This window comes from Tenrec ecaudatus, chromosome 4 (assembly GCF_050624435.1).
Source record: "Tenrec ecaudatus isolate mTenEca1 chromosome 4, mTenEca1.hap1, whole genome shotgun sequence".
In the NCBI taxonomy this organism is placed as follows: Eukaryota; Metazoa; Chordata; class Mammalia; order Afrosoricida; family Tenrecidae; genus Tenrec; species Tenrec ecaudatus.
In genome coordinates this window covers 20,684,028-20,704,879 of record NC_134533.1, presented here as the reverse complement: position 1 = coordinate 20,704,879, position 20,852 = coordinate 20,684,028, and the positions used below count along the sequence as shown (strand labels likewise).

Below are 20,852 nucleotides of genomic sequence, written 5' to 3'. Positions count from 1 at the left end.
ATGGGATGGGAAAGCGGTATAAGAGGATAGTGTACCATAGAGTGGTTTGTGAGAAGGAAATACTCATTTTAGAAGATGAAGGGCTGATGAAGCCCTTCATGAAGTGCTGTTTCAAGGTTCATGCAGAGTGTGGCTCATAGTTCAAGTTCCTCAGGGAAGAAGAAATGCATGGTCAAAGTTAAACATTTTGTCCCTGTTGTTCAGTGGAAGAAAGTGCTCAGCTATTCTTTGTGAAGCAGACAATGAGACTAAGAAGGATCTGTATGTAGCTTTGCTAAAAGTAAACCAGGCTCTCCTTGATTCTTTATGTGGAAATATGGAGAAGGACATTAATTTGGCAGTTCTTCAGATCACAAAAGTGCTTTAAAGGCAGGAGGAGTTAATAATGGCTGCTTTCTAAGGTCACAGGGATCAATACCGTTCAATAATTTCCAAGCCATTTCCATTGTCTGTTAAGTATATGGCCCTCCTCATGCATTGCATGTCATCTTGGGATACTAGTGTTGACAGGAGATTTCTGAATGTCCCCGAGAAGTAAAAGAAGTGTGATTAAAAGATTAGTGTCTTTTACTAAATTTAATTTGAAAATATGACTAAGAAAAGAATATTGTTTGGATTTATAAAGTTTCTTTGACAAAATAATTACAAGCAGTGTTAAAATGAAATGGAATCTGACCGTGGTAGAGATGCGTTGCACAGTTCATGCCCTAGCCCATGGCACGCACAGCACATGTGCTCTTTTTAACCTGCTGTTCCAGAAGCGTGGCGCAAAGCTTCTGTTGACAGTTCCAACTTGGGAATCTACACTGCCCTTCTAACATGAATTTTCAGTTTTATTTTGATTGATTCTTTTACACTTCACCAACCATAGAAAAGTTTCTTGGATGTCAATGATTATTTCACAGACACAATCAATTTTAAAAGAAAATAACATCATACCGTAGGATTCCCAAAAGTCTAATTCAATTTGATGGTCTCAATAATGAGCAAATTCCCTAACACATGTTCCAGGTGGGAATTAAGCGTAACATGAAACCATACCACTCTCATGTGGCATGGGTGATCACTATCTTTATTGAATTTTTTCATAAACATACGTAAAATAGAATTTGTAATATGTATTCAATCTATTCCTTTGATTGCATATGAGGGTGAAACAGGAAAATAATAAAAAAATTATTGTCCAGATAAAATAAACATTAATGTGGGGGATATTTTTATGAGTAGATAACTTCATGATTGAATGTGTTCCTACAGTTTTGTTGTCTTTGTATTGAGACATAATCTGTAATGAAGGCTGTAGCATTTGATTCGCATTAGCCAGTGGATGAAGTCCTCTTTACTTTCAACAAGCAAGATTCTGTCACCTGCAGATTGCAGCTTGTTAATCAATCTTCCTCCAATTTGGATGCTACATTCCTATACATAGAGTCCAGCTTCTCAGGTTATTTGATCGGCATACAAATTGAAGAGTTATGGTGAAATGATAGAACCCTGATACACCAAATTCAAAACTAAACTCACTGCCATTTAGTTGATGCCAACTCATAGTGACTCTACTTCGACAGGGAAGAACTACCTGTATGTTTCCCAGACTATATCTCTTTAGAGAAGTAGAAAACCGCATTATTGTCCCTCACAGCAGCTGGTGCATTGGAACTGCTGTCCTTGCAGTTATCAGCTCAATGAGTAACCTCTGTGCTCCCAAGGCCTCTGACACAGACCTTCCCTTATTTTAAACCACTTTGTCTCTCTTTGTTCTGGTGGAAGATCAGCCTCTTGATTTACATACAGATTCTACATGAGCACAATGAAATTTCTGTAATTTTGCTTTTTTATGTTATCCAATTATCCTAAGTTATCCTATGCAAAAACCTTCGGTATTTTCACATATGTGTGTGTGCATGTTTCCACTGAGATAAAAATGAAACCAAATTTACAGCTATTGGGTAGATTCAGACTCATAGAGACCATATAAATCAGAGCGCCAAGGGTTTCTAAAGTTGTGAATCTTTGTTGTTGTTGTTAGGTGCCACTGAGTAGATTCTGACTCACAGTGACGCTATGCACAACAGAACAAAACACAGCCAGTTCCTGCACCCTCCTCTTGATGATTATTAGTGTTTCATTATACATAATTATTTTTATGTTTGAGCCCATCCTTGTAGTACTGGAGTCAATCCACATTATTGAGTGTCTTCCTCTTTTTTCCTGCCTCTCTCCTTTATCAAGGATGATGTCCTTCTCCAGGCACCGGTCTCTCTGACAATATGCAAATCTTTTGGGGAGCTGAAAGCAGCATCCTTTTCACAAGATGTGACTAGTGAGGTTGAAATGCTGGCTTTGAGACCAAACATAAAATCTACCATAAACAAACATAAAACAAACAAAACAGCAACAACAAAATATACTAAGTTGAAATAGAAAGTAGAATTCTTCATAAACATCGTGTTCTTGCTGATTACAATAAGTGTATTTGGGCCGCTGACTTTGCTGTTGGGTGCTGTCAAATCTATGGTGACGCTGCATGTAATAGAAACCCCATGAACAGCAGAATGATGCACTGCCTGGTCTTCAACCATCCTCTCCATCGTCACGCGTAAGCCCATTGTTGTAGCCTTTGTGTTGCAGCTACTGTTAGTGGTTTAAAAAATCACTACTGTTGCGTCTATTTAGATTTCTAGTGACCCTATTTGACACAGTAGAACGGACCCTGTGGCTTTCTGAGACTGTACATCTCTGGATAGAGTACCTCATCTTTGTCTGCAGAGCGGCTGGTGGTTTGGAGGTGTAACCCTCTATGCCAGCAGGACTCCAAGGGGGTGTTTCCCTTATTATGAGGGAATAGTGGTAGCTACGAATTATGCTGTTGCTCTAGTGGATTCTTATCTGCTTACATTTACAACCATGGGATGCATTGCTGTGCAGGGTCACACAGCACTTTCCTTGGCTGCTCTTCTCATGGATGTCTATGGTTTTATTTCACTAACCTGTATCTTTGGTACTCCGGTGTGGTAGTGAAAGGAAGGGCAAGAAAATGTCTGTGTTTTATACTGGGATCGCCTTCATGATGAATCTCCTCATTGAGTTGAAAATATGCACTCACCTGGCACATTCAGAAAACAAGAAAGTGAGGTAATAACTACTATGTACTTGAATTTTTCAAAATACTAAACATGTGTATGTGGGATGATTATGGCCTTGAAGTACTTAGAGGTACTGAGGAGGGTTTAAGGAGAAGACCAGTCACATCAGGGAATGACAAACAACAAAATGATATTTCCCCCCAACTATCATTGATAATTTTTTAACCAAGAGGACACAAATTGAATTCAGAGAAGGGATGATGTAACTATGTATTAAGTCAACAAACAAACTATTTCAATGAGACTAATTGCAGGTTTTCTCCCTGACCTTCTGTTTCCATGCCTTCGCACACTGTTTGATCTACAAACTGTTAGTGAATGTGTGATGAGCTGATCAACTGTTTTGCTCAGCCCTGGTGCTGTCGTGGATTATGCCTTGGGATCCTAGCCTCAAGGTCAGCAGTTATAATTTTCAGGAAAAGATGAGGCTTCACCTTCCTAGAAGACTAATGATCAAACATATGTGGAGAGAAAGAAAAAGAGAGATAGAGAGAGAGGACGCTAAATTTCAGTGTGTGCCAATAAAATCGTTGATACACTTTGTGTTCCTATGTCTATATATTTTCCCAATTTTCCCAATTTTTGGGTCTCTTTTAGTTTACATTGAACCCTGTGTTTTTGCCAAGGGCACAGGAAAATAAGGTCAGTATTGTTTTCTTTTTTGTCTCCCATTCTCTAACAACCTATTCCAACAAAGTTAGCCCATAAAAAAGTGACTTGCATTGGTCCGACTTAGTGTTATGTACTTCAGACACATTGTCAGGAAGACCTGTCCCTGGACAAGGACATCAATCTTGGTGAAGTATCAGGCAGAACAAAAGATGAAGGCGTTTGACAAGTTGGATTGACGTGGCGGCTACTTCGATGGTCTCAAACTTAAGAGCAGTTGAGGATGGCACAAGATTGGGCATTATTTCATTTTTAGGTACATAGGGTCTATATGACTCAACAGTACATACCAAGAACAACAGTCATGAAATTACAAGTCACCTATTTCATGGTGCTACCTACTTAAACACACTTATGTCACTCTGGACAGGGATCTGTATTTTGACTATAAAAGCCTGTCTATGTTGCGTTTTGTCCATCTTAAGTTTCCTGATAGTTGACATAAAACTAATGTAGGTTCACAATTTTTTCTACTGTTCGTCAGTTAATATTGCCTGAATTAGGCAAATGCCAAGATAGAAAGGCACGCTGAGTCTGAACTATCTCAGAAGCATCAGGATCATTAAGATAGATAGAAAATTGGTATTATCTTGTAAATATTTCTACAAAAAGACATCAGGAAATATGGTTTTTGTGATATTGACATGCATATTAATTACTTTTTAGTAGTTTATTTGAATTTATTTATGTTGAAAAAATGAATATAACAGACACTCATTCAACAATTTGTACATGTGTGATTCAATTACAATTGAGAATACTTACATGTGTTATTCAGTTACAATTTCTGCAAGTGTTCTTAGCTTCCTTTACCTAATTGTTCTTCTACCATTAACAAAGACCTACTACCTTCTAATTTTCCTACTTCATCTTTGGAATTGCTTCGGTCAATTTGACCCCCTATAGACTGTTCAAAGACCCACTCATTTTTACATTGTGACATAAATTTATATTCCTCTATGCCTAATGATATTTCCTTCAGATATGCACATGAAACAGATGATCCTTATGATTAAATATACATGTTCTAATAATCAAGAATTTCTGAAAAAAAATTTTATTCAGAATACCACTATGCCAGTGAGGATAGTAAGATTGTATATCATATATTTTGGATTAGTTCCTGGAGAAGCTAATCATGGCTGGTAAACCAGAAGGTCAGCAAACAATGAACTTCCCCAGTCAGTACCTGTAGGAATGGCCTCAAACAGCTATATTTAAAGGGACAAATTTGCAGTTTATCTATTATCTACCATCTCTCTAATTATCTCAATATCCATTGGAAACAATGATAAATAACATCAGAATTAGCTTAGATTATCAGAATGAAAACAAGCACTACAAAAAAGCACAACTTCTGATTCAGAAACATGGGCCTCTTCAAACATGAATTAGATAGAATGGATGATAGAAGGGACGATCTAGAGAGAATAGATCTATATTCTAGATAGAATAAAACAGGTCTAGATAGAATAGAATCTACATAGAATGGATGATCTGATAGAGGGAATTCAATTGACCTGGAAGAATCAAATGGAATGTATTTGGATGGTGATAAGAGTTCTATGAGCCCCTAATAAAATGATTTTTTTAAGTAGAATTTAAGACCAAAGAGAGTTGATTGCAATACATTTGCAGATTTTCACAAGGTGGTACAGCTGTGATTGTGTGGGAGTGAAGACTCAGAGCTAGTATGTCTAGTTCACGGCCAGCGGGGCAGAATTGAACTTTCCGTGAAAGATTGAGGCAAACTTATCCATATGTATCTAAATCATTCTGACATTGTTTCTAGTTGAAATACCAAAAATTAGGATAGACATTCATATTATGTGGTAAGTAGAAAGAATGCTCAATTACTCACACCCGTATAATCATTAGCCATTATACAATAATAAATATCGTTGTATTTGACGTCTGTACAGAATATTCTATTACTGAATACGTCATCATACTCTCATTCATCATTTGTTTTGTGAGGTAAATTTGATTCGCCACAGCTTTCGCATGGCAGTCTTTACTTCTGCATTCCTTAGTGTGTAGATGAGAGGGTTGAGTAAAGGTGTCCCGATGGTATAAAAGAGAGTCACCATTTTGTCCACAGAGAAAGTGGTTGCTGGACGTGTATAGACGAATATGCATGGGCCAAATGATATGACGACTACAATGATGTGAGAGGTGCAGGTGGAAAGCGCCTTCTTCCTGCCTTCTGCACTGTGGATTCTCAGTGAATGCAAGATGACAAAGTATGAGATTATCAGAAGCAAGAAACTAGTCGAACAAAGAGCCCCACTATTGAACACCAGTAGGAGGTTGATCTCATAAGTGTCCATACAGGCAAGTTTCAACAAGGGCTGCAAATCACAACAGTAATGATCGATCAGATTGGGTCCACAGAAAGGCAGTTTCAAGGCCAGGGAAATCTGAACTGTAGAATGGATAAAAGAACAAACCCAGGCAAGAATAATCAAGATGATGCAAACCTGTCTTCTCATAATGGTTAAGTAGTGCAGAGGCTTGCAGATGGCCACATAGCGATCAGCAGCCATGAAGATGAGGACAAAGATCTCCATGGCGCCAAATACATGCATCGTAAAGACCTGCGTCATGCACTCATTGTAGGACATGGCTTTCTTTGCAGACAGAGCATCTGCAAGTAGTCTCGGGGCGGTGCTAGTTGTTAAGCACATATCAGCAAAGGATAAGTAAAAGAGAAAGAAATACATAGGACTCCCTAGAGATCGACTGAACTTGATGGTCGTAATAATGAGCAAATTTCCCACCATACTTCCAGTGTAGTAAATCAAGACAATTATAAACACCACTTTCTGCTTCACAGGATCCTGTGTCAGTCCTAGCAGTATGAATTCAGTGATGCTTTTGTTCTGATGCATTGTTTCAGGAGATGTAGTGAAAGTAGAGGTGAGGAATCCTTCATCTGAAAGGAAGACATACGGAGTTTTGTGCAATGAATACTGTGCTTGTAGTTCGAATCCCTGTGCCTCATGAGGGAACTGCCACTTACTTTGAGGTAATTGCTTACATGTTTGTTTCTCGTTTGTGAATAAAGTGAACCTCCTAATACTTCTATATCTAAGTTGCTAGAAAGAGTTTGTAATAGGAAAATCATGAAAAAGAAAATGACTCTATCAACAATCAATATTAATATTAAGTATTTGACATGAGTGGATCATTTCCCGAGTGTGATGTGTATTTTCAGTTTCCCACAAGCATCTTGCGGAGTCCGTGTGCTGGAAAAAAATAGAGAAAATTTGAATGTGACTTACTTCCAGGCTCTTTATAGTTTGAGCCTCGTAGTCCAATTACAAAATTTGATCCTACTATGTTCTCAAATAGTGTTCTCTTTAGTCATGGTTTTCCTGGGTCCTTTAATATATTTTCTTAGGAAAGAGGAAAACACTATGGATGAAGTGAAAGGAAAATTAGTGTTAGCTATACACCAGGGCATCTAGTTCTATTTCAAGTTAACTGCTTCTAAAATAAGGATCTCACAAAACTCTAAATTCTAGCAGACGATTCTCAGTGTAATTCTTGTAGCATTTATTCTTTATTTCTTATATCCTAACTTTAATTAAGAGAAGTAGACCTAAAAAGAAAACTTGTACTATTCGTTTTATCAAACTACATGCCTGACTCAGGGCTAGATATTTAAAATGCCTCATATGCATGGACAGAGAATACACTGGAAAATGAATTCGGTAGACTAAAGAAACTTGAGGCATTTTAACTAGGGCGTTGTTGAAGAATATTGGATATAAAATGGACAGCTAGAAGAACCACTAAAATCAACAATCGCTAACAGATAATGCTTGCTCATCATGGACTATCACCATTAAATGCCTTTGCGGGTAGCAGTTTAAGTAAGTACAATCTCTGAGGGTGTTACAGACAGCATACTATATCTCTGTCAGTCACTGGTTCAGTTTCCTTTATATTTACTTCTAAATACAAAGAGTATCATTGCCTGTTCTGTGCTAGTCAAAGAAGAGAAAAATATAAATGCTCATTAGAAGGCTGATGAATGAAGTAAGCCTAACTTTCATGGAATCGGGAATTGTTAAAAAGCAGACATAGAGGCAAGTATCTTTAAAATATACTGTGAAACAAACTGTCTGAAGTCATATGCATAAACTTAGAATAAAAATATCCACAATGGAATAAGGACAATGTTGATCACCCATGTAAGCTTTTATGTAAATTATTTCCAAGAGTACCAAGAAATAGTAATTGTTGGTTCTAGAGAAAGAAACTGCATTCTAGCCATCAGTGACAGAAGTAGAGTAATTTTAGAGATATATCTGTTGGTGATATTTGAAAATATGTCTTAAGTATGGTTGACATTAAAGAAGAAAGATTTTGAAAATTCTACCATAGTAGATAGATAGTGTGATTAATTTATTTACAGATGCAAATCACTCTGCACTAACTCTTCTGTGGTAGGCAGAAATTAAAATTTGTTTGTAGTTTCTAACAGTTAAGAGATAAAAATGAGACTATGCCTTTAAATATGTTATGTATATGTGTCACTGTGTGTTATATACATACAATCCAATTTGTGTATGTGTATCTCTCTATATAGGCAAATCCTATGTGCGTTGTTCTTATATACCCTCACATGTATTCTAATTCATAGCCCTCTTAAGAGTAAAGGTAGAACAGAACTGTCCCATGGGGATTGCTTGGCTGACAACTTTATGTGGAAGGTCACAGAGTCCTTTCTCTTTTAGAGACGTTTGGTGGGTTCCAAACTCTAACTTACCAGTGAACAGCCAAGTTCTTAACGCTTGCCCCACACGTGCTTCTTATACACACACAAACACACACACACACGAGTGGGCTTACACACACACACAGAAGGGTGCTTTCAGTAGTTTATGGAAAAGTCACATTATTTTTATTATATATTCTGCAAACTTTTTCAAGTGCCTCATACATGTATACATAAATAACTCCCTGGTGGTACTCTCATAAACAGACTGCTAACTGCTGGCTGGGAAGTTCCTACCCACCAGCCTCTCTGCTGCAGAAACATGAGGCTGTTCAATGCACTAAAGATGTATAGGTTCAGAAATCCTCTATAGTGTTGATATGATTGAAAGGGGGAGTTAACTGCAGTGAGATGAGCTCTATATGAGTTATTCTTTGGTGCTTTTGAGCAAGTTCAAACTCCCAGTTACCTTAGGTACATGACAAAGCACTGGCCCATCCTGCACATCCTCACAGTATATTTGAGCACATTGTTGCAGCTGTTCATCCATCTCGTCCTGCACCTTCTTCTGTTTTGCTGGCTCCGTACTGTATCAGGGATAATTTATTTTTCCAGGGGCTGATCTCTTCTCATAATGTCCAAAATCTTGAGCCCAAGTCTTGCCATCCTTACTTCTAAGCCTATAAGGAGAGCAGTGGCTAGTCTTTCCCAAGACAGATTACTTTCATCTTCTGCTACCTTCAGGATTCTTCGTAATACGACATAATTCAAAAGACACCAATTCTTCTTTATTCATTTCAGCAATTGAAAATGCAACGCCATCGGGTAGGCATATTTCAGTTCTTAAGAGACACTTTGGCGTATTTTACATTTTTTTTATCTAGTGGTCTCGTGCAGCAGAGATTCCCAATGCAATACACTGGCTGATGCCTTGACTGATGCTTCCATACACAAGCGTTAATTATGAAGCTCAGTGAAATGAAATCCTTGATAACTTATCATATGTAAATAGGTCATTGAGTAGCGCAGAGGGTTAAGCACTAATCACTCTAATGCTAGCCTTGCAAACTGTGTGGAACACATTTCTAATCTGTAGGTATGTGAATGCTTGTAGGAATCGATCCAATGGGAACTAGCAACCTAAACAGCATTATATGAGCACTCATGTTAGGAGATGCACACATATTTCCTAATTAATGTAACTGACGTATACCCAAGTGAGATACAGTAAATAAAACAACGCAAAAACAGTGATTTTTGTCTGCTCATAAAGAAACTGCTTGCCTAGAAAACAGTAGTAGGTAATGAATATGCACATATTTTATGTGCCTCCAAAGCGAGTACTAAATATATATGTATTAAAATATATATGTATTAAAATGTATTGAATGAGTAAAAGAATTCAGAGACATTTGCTACACATACAATTCTACTGAGGACCATAAGATAGTGCGCTCAGGTGCCTTGGGATGTGAAGCCTCTAGCCTACTTTACCCATGACAAAATCATCCCGTTTGCAGTGCTTCTGAACACTCAAATCTTCTATTTGTTTCTACTTCACCTCCATCTACCAGTGTCCCTTACCTTGTAGTGCTCACGCCTTGTTCCCCCTCATGTTTTCTGATTTATTAGTTTCTGTTAAGCACAACCTTTGTTTTGGTGCAAAGGTTTACAGTAAAATAGAAGAATCATGCCATCTTTTATTTCCACCTGTTACTTTAGATTGTAAATCCCATCTAGTAAAGTCCCTGCACTCTCGTCCTTCCAAATGCACCTTCTACGTATTTTAGAGTTATTGTAATGCCATGGAACAGATGAGTTTTCTCCACATAGTAAACACAACTAAATCGTTGTACCGTAAACCTCACCAGACTTCATGTAGAGGGTGCAATGCACAGTTGCTCCTTTTCTTGCCATATTCATGTGGAAGCCACACACCCAAATGAGGAACAACAATAAAGGATGAGCTTCTAAACTTTGGATTATTCTAGACCCAGTATCTTTTTTTTTTTTTTAAATCTTAGATGCGTATGTTCTCATCTGGTCATGAGCAGCCAATCTACATTGGACACAATATCATCCCACATGCTATGAAATGCAACCACACACAAGAATTTGACTGTGAAATGCATCTCTTTTGCCTTCCCTGGAGTATTTAACCTGAATGATGCAAAATATAGGCGTCTGGGGAAGATCATGCCCGAAGTGTCCCTTTCCTCCCAATTAAGAACCATGAGCCAGGTGTGATACAGAACTTATCTACAGTTTGTCTTCTTAGATTATGGAGGGTTTGGGTGTGGCATGTGTCTTAATATTAAAATTAAAGGTATTTTGGCCACAAATGGTTTTTATTATTATTAAAATGATGGATTTCTAGAGTCTCTATCTTGGTTCCCAATACCATTCTCCTATAAGAACCATAATTCTTGGGTTGTTTTTCTATGATTTAAAATAAATACTTCTTTTATTTACTGTGATGAGAATGTCAAAGGGCAGCGAGTAGAGGAACTACTTGAAGGAACTCTTGGTTGTCACTGGAAAGCTTTAGACAAGTCAGGAAATAATAGAGTAGTGAAGGACAGCCACACTACAGGGAACATCCCCGGCTCTGAGGGAGAAAGATGGAACTTTCACCCCCTATCAAAATGACTGTTTCAAAAACGCACAGAGGCGGTTCTACTCTGGGAGTCAATGCCAACTACAGTTGCTATAGTAACTGTCAACTCCATGGCGATGGGATTACTTTTATTTTCATTAATAGGAAATCCAGAGATGGCCTACTGGCTTAGTGTTTACATATTGGGCAAGGTCAGAAGTTTTAAACCACCAATAATTCTGAGGGAGAAAGACAGGACTTTCTATTCCTTTAAGTATTTACGGTCTCAGAAACATACAAGAGCAGTTCTATGCTGTCTATAGGGTCCTATTAATTGGCATCTAGTTAATGGCAGCGATTTTTAGTATGCAGGAAATGAATATTCTTATGTCCAAGCTGATGGAAATGAGTGATGGAATATAACAATCAAAGTTCCTTTCTAAAACTGCCATGCTCCATTAGCTACTCTGTCCTCTGGGAGGCAGAGCGTAGTTTCTACCCTGAGTGTAGGCTGTATATGGTGCTATGGAAACAGAGTTCACATAGTGACAGTAGTATGGAACAACCTGGTAAACTCCCTCTCTCAGGTGTTAAGGTTGGCGTCCACAGCAATGACTCATATTGATAGTATGCACCCTTCATTTAATGAGACAACCATGGCCATTTATCATTATGATCATCCTTTAAAAAGTAATAGGCTCAGTCTAACTTCCATCGGTATTCTGTAGAACCAGAACCAGTGATTACATGTGACACACACATATACGTGAATGTATACCTACTGTCTAAGAGTTGATTCTGCCTCACGGAAACCATACATAAGGTTTCTGAGGCTATACAATTTTCAGATAGCTTATCCCCATAGATCATGTATTCAGCTCTAACCACTGATCTTGCAGTTAACGGCTTGTTGCATATCCAATTATGCTATTATACCAAGATAGAGAAAGAATACATTTTTCCATGAATTATCTGAAGCCCACAGTGTGTGTGTAAGGGGGTCTTTATGTGGCCATACACATCTGCATATACACATAGTGTGCACCCGCATGCACGCACACAAGTGTGTATTTGTGCATGTGTAAGTGTGTGAGTGTATGTGTTACCCTGGTGACATTGTCAGATATGTGATGAACTGTTAACTGCACGGCCCTCTTTTAATTTCAAATATTTGAAGATTCTGAGGTGTGCATCTGTCCCTAGTGCTATTGTTCTTATGGTAGAATGTTTATTGTTTGACAGAAAAATCACTGAAAGAATTCATTTCTAGACCTCAAAGGTGACTAAGGCCCACAGTATTGGTGAGGCTGACAGTCTCTATCCAACAAATAATCCTGGTCAATTTATGACTTTGTGTTTTGTTTTTTAAAATCATTTCATTGGGAGTTCATACAACTCTTATCACAGTCCAGCCATTGTGTCAAGCACATTTGTGCACTTTTTTCCCTCATCATTCTCAAAATATTTGCTTTCTACTTGAGCCCCTAATATCAGTTCCTCATTTTCCCCCTCACTCCCCACGCCCCCTCCCTCTTAAACTCTTGATAATTTGTAAATTATTATCATTTTTCATTTTGTACACTGTCAGACATCTCCCATCACCCACTTTTCTGTTGACCAGCACACAGGGAGGGCGTTATATGTAGATCCTTGTAATTGGTTCCCTGTTTCTACCCCCACCTTCCCTCCACCCTCCCTGAATCACCATTCTCAGCACAGGTCCTGAAGTGGTCATCTGTCCTGGATTCTCTGTGCTTCCAATTCCTATCTGTACCAGTGCATTTTCTCTGGTCTAGCTGTATTTGTAAGGTAGAATTGGGATCATATTGGGGGGAGGGCGAGGGAAGCATTTAAGAACTAGAGAATAGTTGTATGATTTATTCTTGCTCTCCTGCACCCTACCTGGATTGTCTCCTCCCCATCACCATTCTGCAAGGGAATGTCCAATTGCCTACAGATGGGCTTTGGGTCCTCCATCTGCACTCCCCTTCATTCACAATGATATGATTTTCTGTTCTTTGAAGCCTGATACTTGATCCCTTCAACATCTCATGATCACACAGGTTGGTGTGTTCTTCCATGTGGGCTTTGTTGCTTGTTAGCTAGATGGCACTTGTTTACCTTCGAGCCTTTAAGACCCAGACACTGTATCTTTTGATGCACCATCACCTTTCTTCTCTTAATTTCCTTATTCACCCATTTGTCTTCAGTGATTGTGTCGGCCAGGTGAGCATCATGCAATGCCAATTTAAAAGAATAAAGCATTCTTCCATTGAGGGAGTACTTGAGCAGAGACCCAATGTCCATCTGCTACCTTAATACTAAACCTATAAATATATGCACATAGATCTATTTACCCACCATAATATGTAAATTATATTTACATATGTACCTGCGTGTATTTAGACCTCTATAAATGCTCTTTGCCTCCTAGTTCTTTCCTCTATTCCTTTAACTTTCCTCTTGTCCCACTAACATGCTCAGCTTTCATTTTGGTTACTCTCCATTACATTGCCTTTGATAAAGGCCTCTTTCACCCGCCATGCCACTGATTTTGGTTCACTAGTTGTTCCCTTGTCCTTGCGTTGGTTAGCACCACTTCATTTCTCCCACCTCCTACTTGAAATTTCTTCCTGGAACCATCACTCCCGTTGTCTTCCCTCCAGATTGTTTATCCAGCCTACCTTACCTCCATAGACCTGCAGAGATAATAATATACAAACAAAAACAAGGCAGAGAAAAACAAAGTGACAAAAGAAAACAAAACAATGACAACATCAAAAACACCAATAACAACAACAAAAATCAGAAAAGCATGTAAATAGTTCAGGTCTGTTTGTCTACCTTTAGGAGTTTTTTTCTGGTCAAGAGTGATGGGGCATCCCACTCTGGACCCAAAGTCTATTTTTGGTACTCCTTCGGGGATTCCTTGCTTTGTTCCCCTTGCTGTTCTGTTGCACGCCCTTAGTGTTTTGCCTCAGTTTTGTGAGGTCAGATCGGGCACAATTTCCACATTGTTTCTCCAGTGTTGTCCCCTGTAGGACTATGAGTCAGTGAGGAAGTAGCAAAACTTCCCTGACCTATTGCCCTAGGTCACAGAAACTCATCTGGGAGCGCCCGCTAATAAGCTATTCCTGGGGAAAAAATGATATTGCATTTTGTTCAACATTTTTCTCTTAATCTATCCAAGACTTTGTTTAAATAAAATACAGTAGCCCTTGTTGTTGATTTTTTTAGCATTTTATTGGGAGCTCTTACATATATTATTACAATCAATAGTTCTATTAGATCAAGCATAATTCAACAATTGCTGCCATCATCATTTTCAATAAATTTTCTTTTATTTTTAAAATCATTGATATCAGCTCCTTTATCCCTTCATCCTCTTCCTTCCTGAATATACCACCTCCTGATTCCTCATTATGTTATATTACTTTATATATATTTATTTGCTGTAAGTTGCACCATCCCACTTATCAAATCACCAGAATTTTGATTTATGTTCCCTGTGAGATCCTTCTAATAGGATTTTTTTTTAACCCTAGAATTTGGTGGTCGTAACCAAGAACTATGGGGACTTACTTTGGCCCTTTGGACTAATACTTTCCACGTGTCTTTATTATGTCAACTCCCTTTCTTTAAGACATGAGAGAAAAAGAGTTACCTCTTAGATTATCATATACATATACAGGATAAGTAATTGTGTCCTTACAATAGGCATATGCTTTTTAAATGATTCTGTTTGGGCTGGTAAGTGCCATTGTGTTAGTTCTGATACACAGCAACAAACATTGACACACAACAAACAATCGTCAACACCCAGCACCATCCTCACAAACATATAAGTATAAGAAAGAGCTTTATATCAGGAAGGACTCTTCTATAACTAAGGCATCCTTGCTCAGTTCAACTTCAGTTCATAGGCCCAGTGATAGTTGAAGCTCCCTTTGTACTCATGTAGCTGCAAGCCTATGGGGCAACAAGGTGAATCTGCATGCAGGAGGATCACACGCTAAGGGGTGCACAGTGCCATGGATCATCTAAGGTTGGTGTGAACACGTCAGGGTGCTGACAGCTGTCAGGGTGAGGCAGCCATATGGAATTGCCCTTGGAGATAGGCCCAGAAGCCATAGCATGAGAAATGTGAAGGGACAGTGAGAGAGGAGAGCAGACCTCAGTGTCTCCTTGTGAAAAAGGCCAAATCTCTGAGTGACAGGATGGATCCCCCCCTTACACTTTCTTACAAACTCAAGTTGATATAAATTATAACCACCACCACAGTTACTGTGTAACTCCTTGTTGAGGGACTTAGTCCCTTTCAATGCCCTTCTACCTTACCAAGCTCCATGTCCTTTTCCAGGGACTGGATGGCCTCCGTTAACCACATGTTCAAATTACATGAGGCCGTCTTACATCCTTGCTTCTTTGGAGTAGTTCAGCAGTTCTTTTTGCAAAGCAGTTTTGTTGGTTCACTTGGCAGGCCATGGTACTGAGAATTCTTCACTAGCACCATAATTCAAATTCATCAATTTATCTTCTTTCTTCCTCGAAGGGTTCTGGAATTCCCATTATACTCAAAGCTGTCCATAGTTTGTTATGATCCCCCAAGTTGAATGCCTTGGCACAGTCAATACAACAAAAGTAAACATTTTCTGACATTCTCTCCTTTCAGCCAAGATCCATCTGACTTTTACCATGATATACTTTGACCAATGTGCTCTCCCAAATCCAGCCTGAAGCTCTGGCAGCTTCCTGTCAATGTACTGCTGCAATAAACTTCAGCAAATTTTTACATGCATGTGATATCACTTATATAGATTTATAATTTGAGATTTCTATTGGGTCAACTTTCTTTGGAAAGAGCACAAACATGGATTTCTTGATTTTCATTTTTCCACATATAAAATGGGCCCTCTGAGAGAAGCACAGGGGGATTGTACAAGTAACAAGAGTCAGGAGCAGAGCGTGTGCTGTGGACACCGAGATCCTGCACAATGAAGGTCCTTGAGCTAGGGAAAAGAGCGTTGCCACCAAAGGTGTGATTAATGGGCAGCAATAGCAGAACCAGGAAGCAGAGCAGGAAGACAGAGGAGTGGATGCCCTAGCCAGCAGAGAAGTGAAGCTGTGTGCTTCCTGGAGTGAGACTGACTAGTGGAGGAGGCTGCCTGGGCAATTAATTGGGGAAGCTGGGCTTCCTGAAAGAGAGCTTAAGCTGAATGCATTTTGGTGGAGACTAACTAGAATTGGGTGCATCTGTCACTTTATTCAAGGAGCTGGGGTCACTGACTCGGGGAGTGAGTGATTCAGGTTGAGGTTACAGCAGGACAGTATGCCTTCCAGCACTTCTTATGAGCCCCAAAAGATCTTTATAATATGTCTTGGCTGAACAGCTCTATCTTAAACATTCCCTTCTGGATTATAGCTTTTCAACTGTCATAATAAATTTCCTAAACATGAGTATTGTCGATGTATTTTGTGTGGCTATTGCAATTAATCATAGATAGACTATAAGAATAGACTGCTGTGGGAGAAATAACTAGAAAAGCAGACAGTCTTGTTTGAGCCAGAATGGTCCCTATTTGCATAACAGAACTAATAATTACTCTGTCAAACTATGAATCCTAAATTATGCTATGCATACTAAATTATGTTACACATTTAAAGCAATAAATATCTACTTAAGCTATTCTGATGGTTATTACTTTTAATTTTTTTCAGTGTATTTATCAGAACTGGATAAGTAATGCTAAACATGATTTATTGAAGTTTTATATATGTGGGAAAATACTTATTACCTGAATTTGTTAAAAAGAATGCATATATTGGAATAAGCCTATACCTCATATAAATATTCAATGGCAGAGGGAAAAAACTGGAAATTCTTACATTTGGTTGATGACTTTCTCCATTTCATCCATTTTTCTTATACTTAATAATTAGTACTTTCCTCTTGTCAAAACTGTGGGGCAAATGAATTACTTCTATTTTCTTTACTATTCATTTGTCAGTGGTTTCCCATCCCCCTATTTCAGTCATGGTAGGTCCTGGCCACAAATCATGATCTGTGGGTCAGTAGTTTGGGTTTTTTTTAAAACATTTTATTAGGGGCTCATACAACTCTTATCAAAATTCATACATATACATACATCAATTGTATAAGGCACAGGGTCAGTAGTTTTCATAGTCTATTTCTAAGCGCCTAGATTCATAATAAGAGAGTAAGTACTGGACTCTAAATTTTGTCTATTTTTCTCTCCTCCCTTTCTCATATACATTAGTTGAATACAGAATCAGAAAGATTTCCAGAACTATTATCTGCCTGACTACACGGTTTTGAGAGTTCTAGAGAAACAGTGCCTCCCCCAGTCAGGCTAAGGCAAAGATAGGCAGCAAACTTAGGACCAGAAAATGCCCAGAGGTATCATTATGGTGGACGAGCCAGGCAGTGCCGTTTGGCAAGGACATGGTTAGAAAAGCTTCTGGGAATAGGATTACTTCCAGCGACCAAAGAGCTGTTCATTCTCATGCCGCCTCCTCAGTTTATATTCTGCTCCTCTCGTGCGATTGCCTCTGACACAGGCAGGGATGACGTTCAGGACTTAAATCTACGTGTAAGTATTTTACTGTTGTTTTTTTGGAGTTTCAACCTTTTTAATTGTTAAAATGTTAAATCTGTATTGAAAATAATCCCAGCTTGGCATTTCTGTGGAAATAAGATCCACTTTGTTTTGCTTAAAAGTACTAGTGTCACAGCAGCTAAAGCACTCAGCTGGAAATCACAAGGTTGGCAGCTCACACCCACCAGCTAGTGGCTGGGAAAGCACGGTGTGTGTCTCCTGAAAAGAGAACAGCCTGGGAAACTCCACTGGGCAGTTCTGCTCTGTCCTTTCTGGTCACTGGGAGTTGAAATCCACTCTATGCAAAAATTATGGGTTTCTGTGCATCCCTGATGATTTAGCAGATGTGTAACATCCACAACCCTTGCAAACCTGCAGGAAGTCCTAAGGGTTTTGAGATGTTATATATTTTGTATAATAAAAGTAGTCTAGTTGTTTCTGAACTGTTTGTTCATAATTCCTTGCCTTTTATTTCAGAATCAGCTGCTGCAGAAGAGTTAGCGCAGTGAGTATTTAAGGAAGCACTTTGTCCTGAGGCTTAAGGCTTCCTAAATGGGTCTTTAATGATAAGTGAATGTTGTTTGGTTTGGGGAAAACCCATCAACTGCATTTATGTGGAGGATTTGCTATTTGTCTATGTTTCATCTATTTCTTTCTTAAAGCTGTCCATTCCTTGCATTCTATGATTATATATATATATATATACACTTTAGCCTAAGTGTACACAAACAGAATTCCTGCTGAGAACAGTTGCTGAAGTTAATTAAATCGTCATCTGTAAGCTAACTGTCCTGAGAGTCAGTCTGGTATTCATTCTTCTATGATAATTCTAATGGAATAATCGTATTTATGCCTGAGTAGCTCTAATAATGATGTCCCCAAATTTCAGTGGTCATTTCACCACAAAATAGACTAGCATCAGCTGTATACATTTTAGTATGATTTTAGAATGAGACATTCTCAATCTTGTATGAAAAAAAATTTGAACTTGTGGAAAAAGCTGTACTTGAATTATAACAACATCTGTTCGCCTTAAACTGGGAACCTACGGAAAAGGATACACATTATTTGTTCTAAACTGTCCCAGAACTGATCACTTGACTATATGGTTCTTTCAAGGCAATGATAAAACATCTCCACAAAGCTCACGTTAGTGTCTATAGTGAAGAGATACTCTAGAATAGTCATCCTGCTATTACACACAGATTTCCAAACGCGTTTTCATTAAAGGGCTGCCAATTTGAATGGCAGTAAACTATGATTGATTCTTAGTCAGGGGGTTTCTGAGCATGCGCATCTTTACAGGAGGAGACAGCCTCTTCTATCTCCCCCAAGATTCAGAAGGGGTCAATTTATTGACTCCTCTCCATGCTTCTACCTGTCTCTGTGCGCACGTGTCTTTTTTCTCTTACAAAGTAGCTGCACAATATTTCTTTCCTTTCATCAATTTTGATTTCATTCTTCTCCTAAGGGTTTCTTTCCCTTCACACAATAAGAAATATTCCGTAATTTTATGCAACACACATGCAGTTTTATGCAATTTTATAATTATTTCTCATCTGACTGTATTCATAGTTCCACTTACCTTTGATAACAGTACTGATCATTAATCATGCCTCACAGGGAAGAGTATTTTAAGGGATATGTTACGTTACATATTTTGTGGAAAACATGAAAGTATCATGACCTACTGAATTTTCATTTTGGTGAAACTAAGAAAATTATTTCAAAAAGACTTAAAATCAGAAATTTGACCATCTATTTGGGTGAATATAGAACACTTTAGCATACATATTACATGACAATAATGTCCCTCACTCCTTCATACTCTGCTCTTAATCATGGATGCAGCACCATGCAAAGTGAGAAATGGGACAGCAGGCTTCTAGTTCAGGAACCTGAGTAGGGGAATGGGTTATGCCCTGGGCTGCTTAAGGTCTGCAATCAAACCACCACTGCTCCTACTCCTGTAAAGATGTCCAGTCTTGGAAGCCCACCAGGCCAATTCTATACTGTACTATAGGGTTGCTATGAGTCCTACACATGGAAATGAGTTTGATTTGGAGTTTGATGATCCACAGAATCTTATTTTTTAATCTGAAGAAATTACTTAGAGTTTCTTGATCATCTAGCTTTTCTTGAAAACAACAAACAGGGTTTGAGTTAATTCAGTAATTTCTAGTGTTAAATTATTAATCAGCTTACTTGTATAATAATAATCTTTAATTATTTCCAATAAATATGCATATTAGAAAATTAAATATGTCATCTTACATATAAAAATCAACATTAGTTCTATGACTAAAAATAAGTTACTTATTGCTAAAATATTAAATTTGTTTAATTACTTTTAAGGCATGAACATTTTGAGCCTGATAAATATTCTTAGTTTGTTCAAATATTTATATATATTATTTGTGGATTATGTGCAATACAATTATTTTTCAAAGTTATGATCCTAAATGTTAACTCCAATCTAAGTTTTCACTAGAAAATAAAAAGAGAAATTCAATGAAAACAAAAAATATATGTATATATATGTCTGTCTATTATCTATAGATAGATAAATATGAAGGTACAGACGGCTTAAACTGAATAAAGAAGAGCAGAAATCTGAGATTTTCTCCTGTATGAAAGGAAATTTTGAATATCAATTAAAAATAGAATTCATATTCCTACAGGATTGCTCCTTTTCTTAGCAATGTCCCAATTGTTAGCTGTTTGCCATAAACTCTTTAAATGCTATAGGTAGAAGCTATTAGAGATACATTCTTCAGAGGATGTGTTGCATTCTAAATAACCTCCCTACAAAAACTCAACATTGTACCACATGGAGAGTCAATTGACTATTAAATCAGTTCCTAAAACACAAGGAATTCTATGATTTTTGTAGTTCCATTGGATATGTTATGATTTCTCATGACTGAATAAAATAGCCATTAGAAATGCATTGTTTCCATTCTGCATTCTATTTTCCCCAGTGTAAATCTCTTTAGATGTATCAAAAGCTATATGAGATTCATGAGATTTTCATATATTATTTATGTAACAAAAAGCATAACAGAAGATCAAGTTTGTCTTTGTTTTATTTGGATCAC

At 38.0% G+C, this 20,852-nt stretch overlaps 1 protein-coding gene across 1 annotated transcript; it reads right to left on the bottom strand.

Moving 5' to 3' along the window:
* Positions 1-5,776: 5,776 nt before the first annotated feature.
* LOC142446499 (olfactory receptor 4C11-like) lies at positions 5,777-6,706 on the bottom strand. Its single transcript, XM_075548248.1, has one exon. It carries the CDS (start codon positions 6,704-6,706, stop codon positions 5,777-5,779), a length of 930 nt encoding a protein of 309 aa, XP_075404363.1.
* Positions 6,707-20,852: the final 14,146 nt, after the last annotated feature.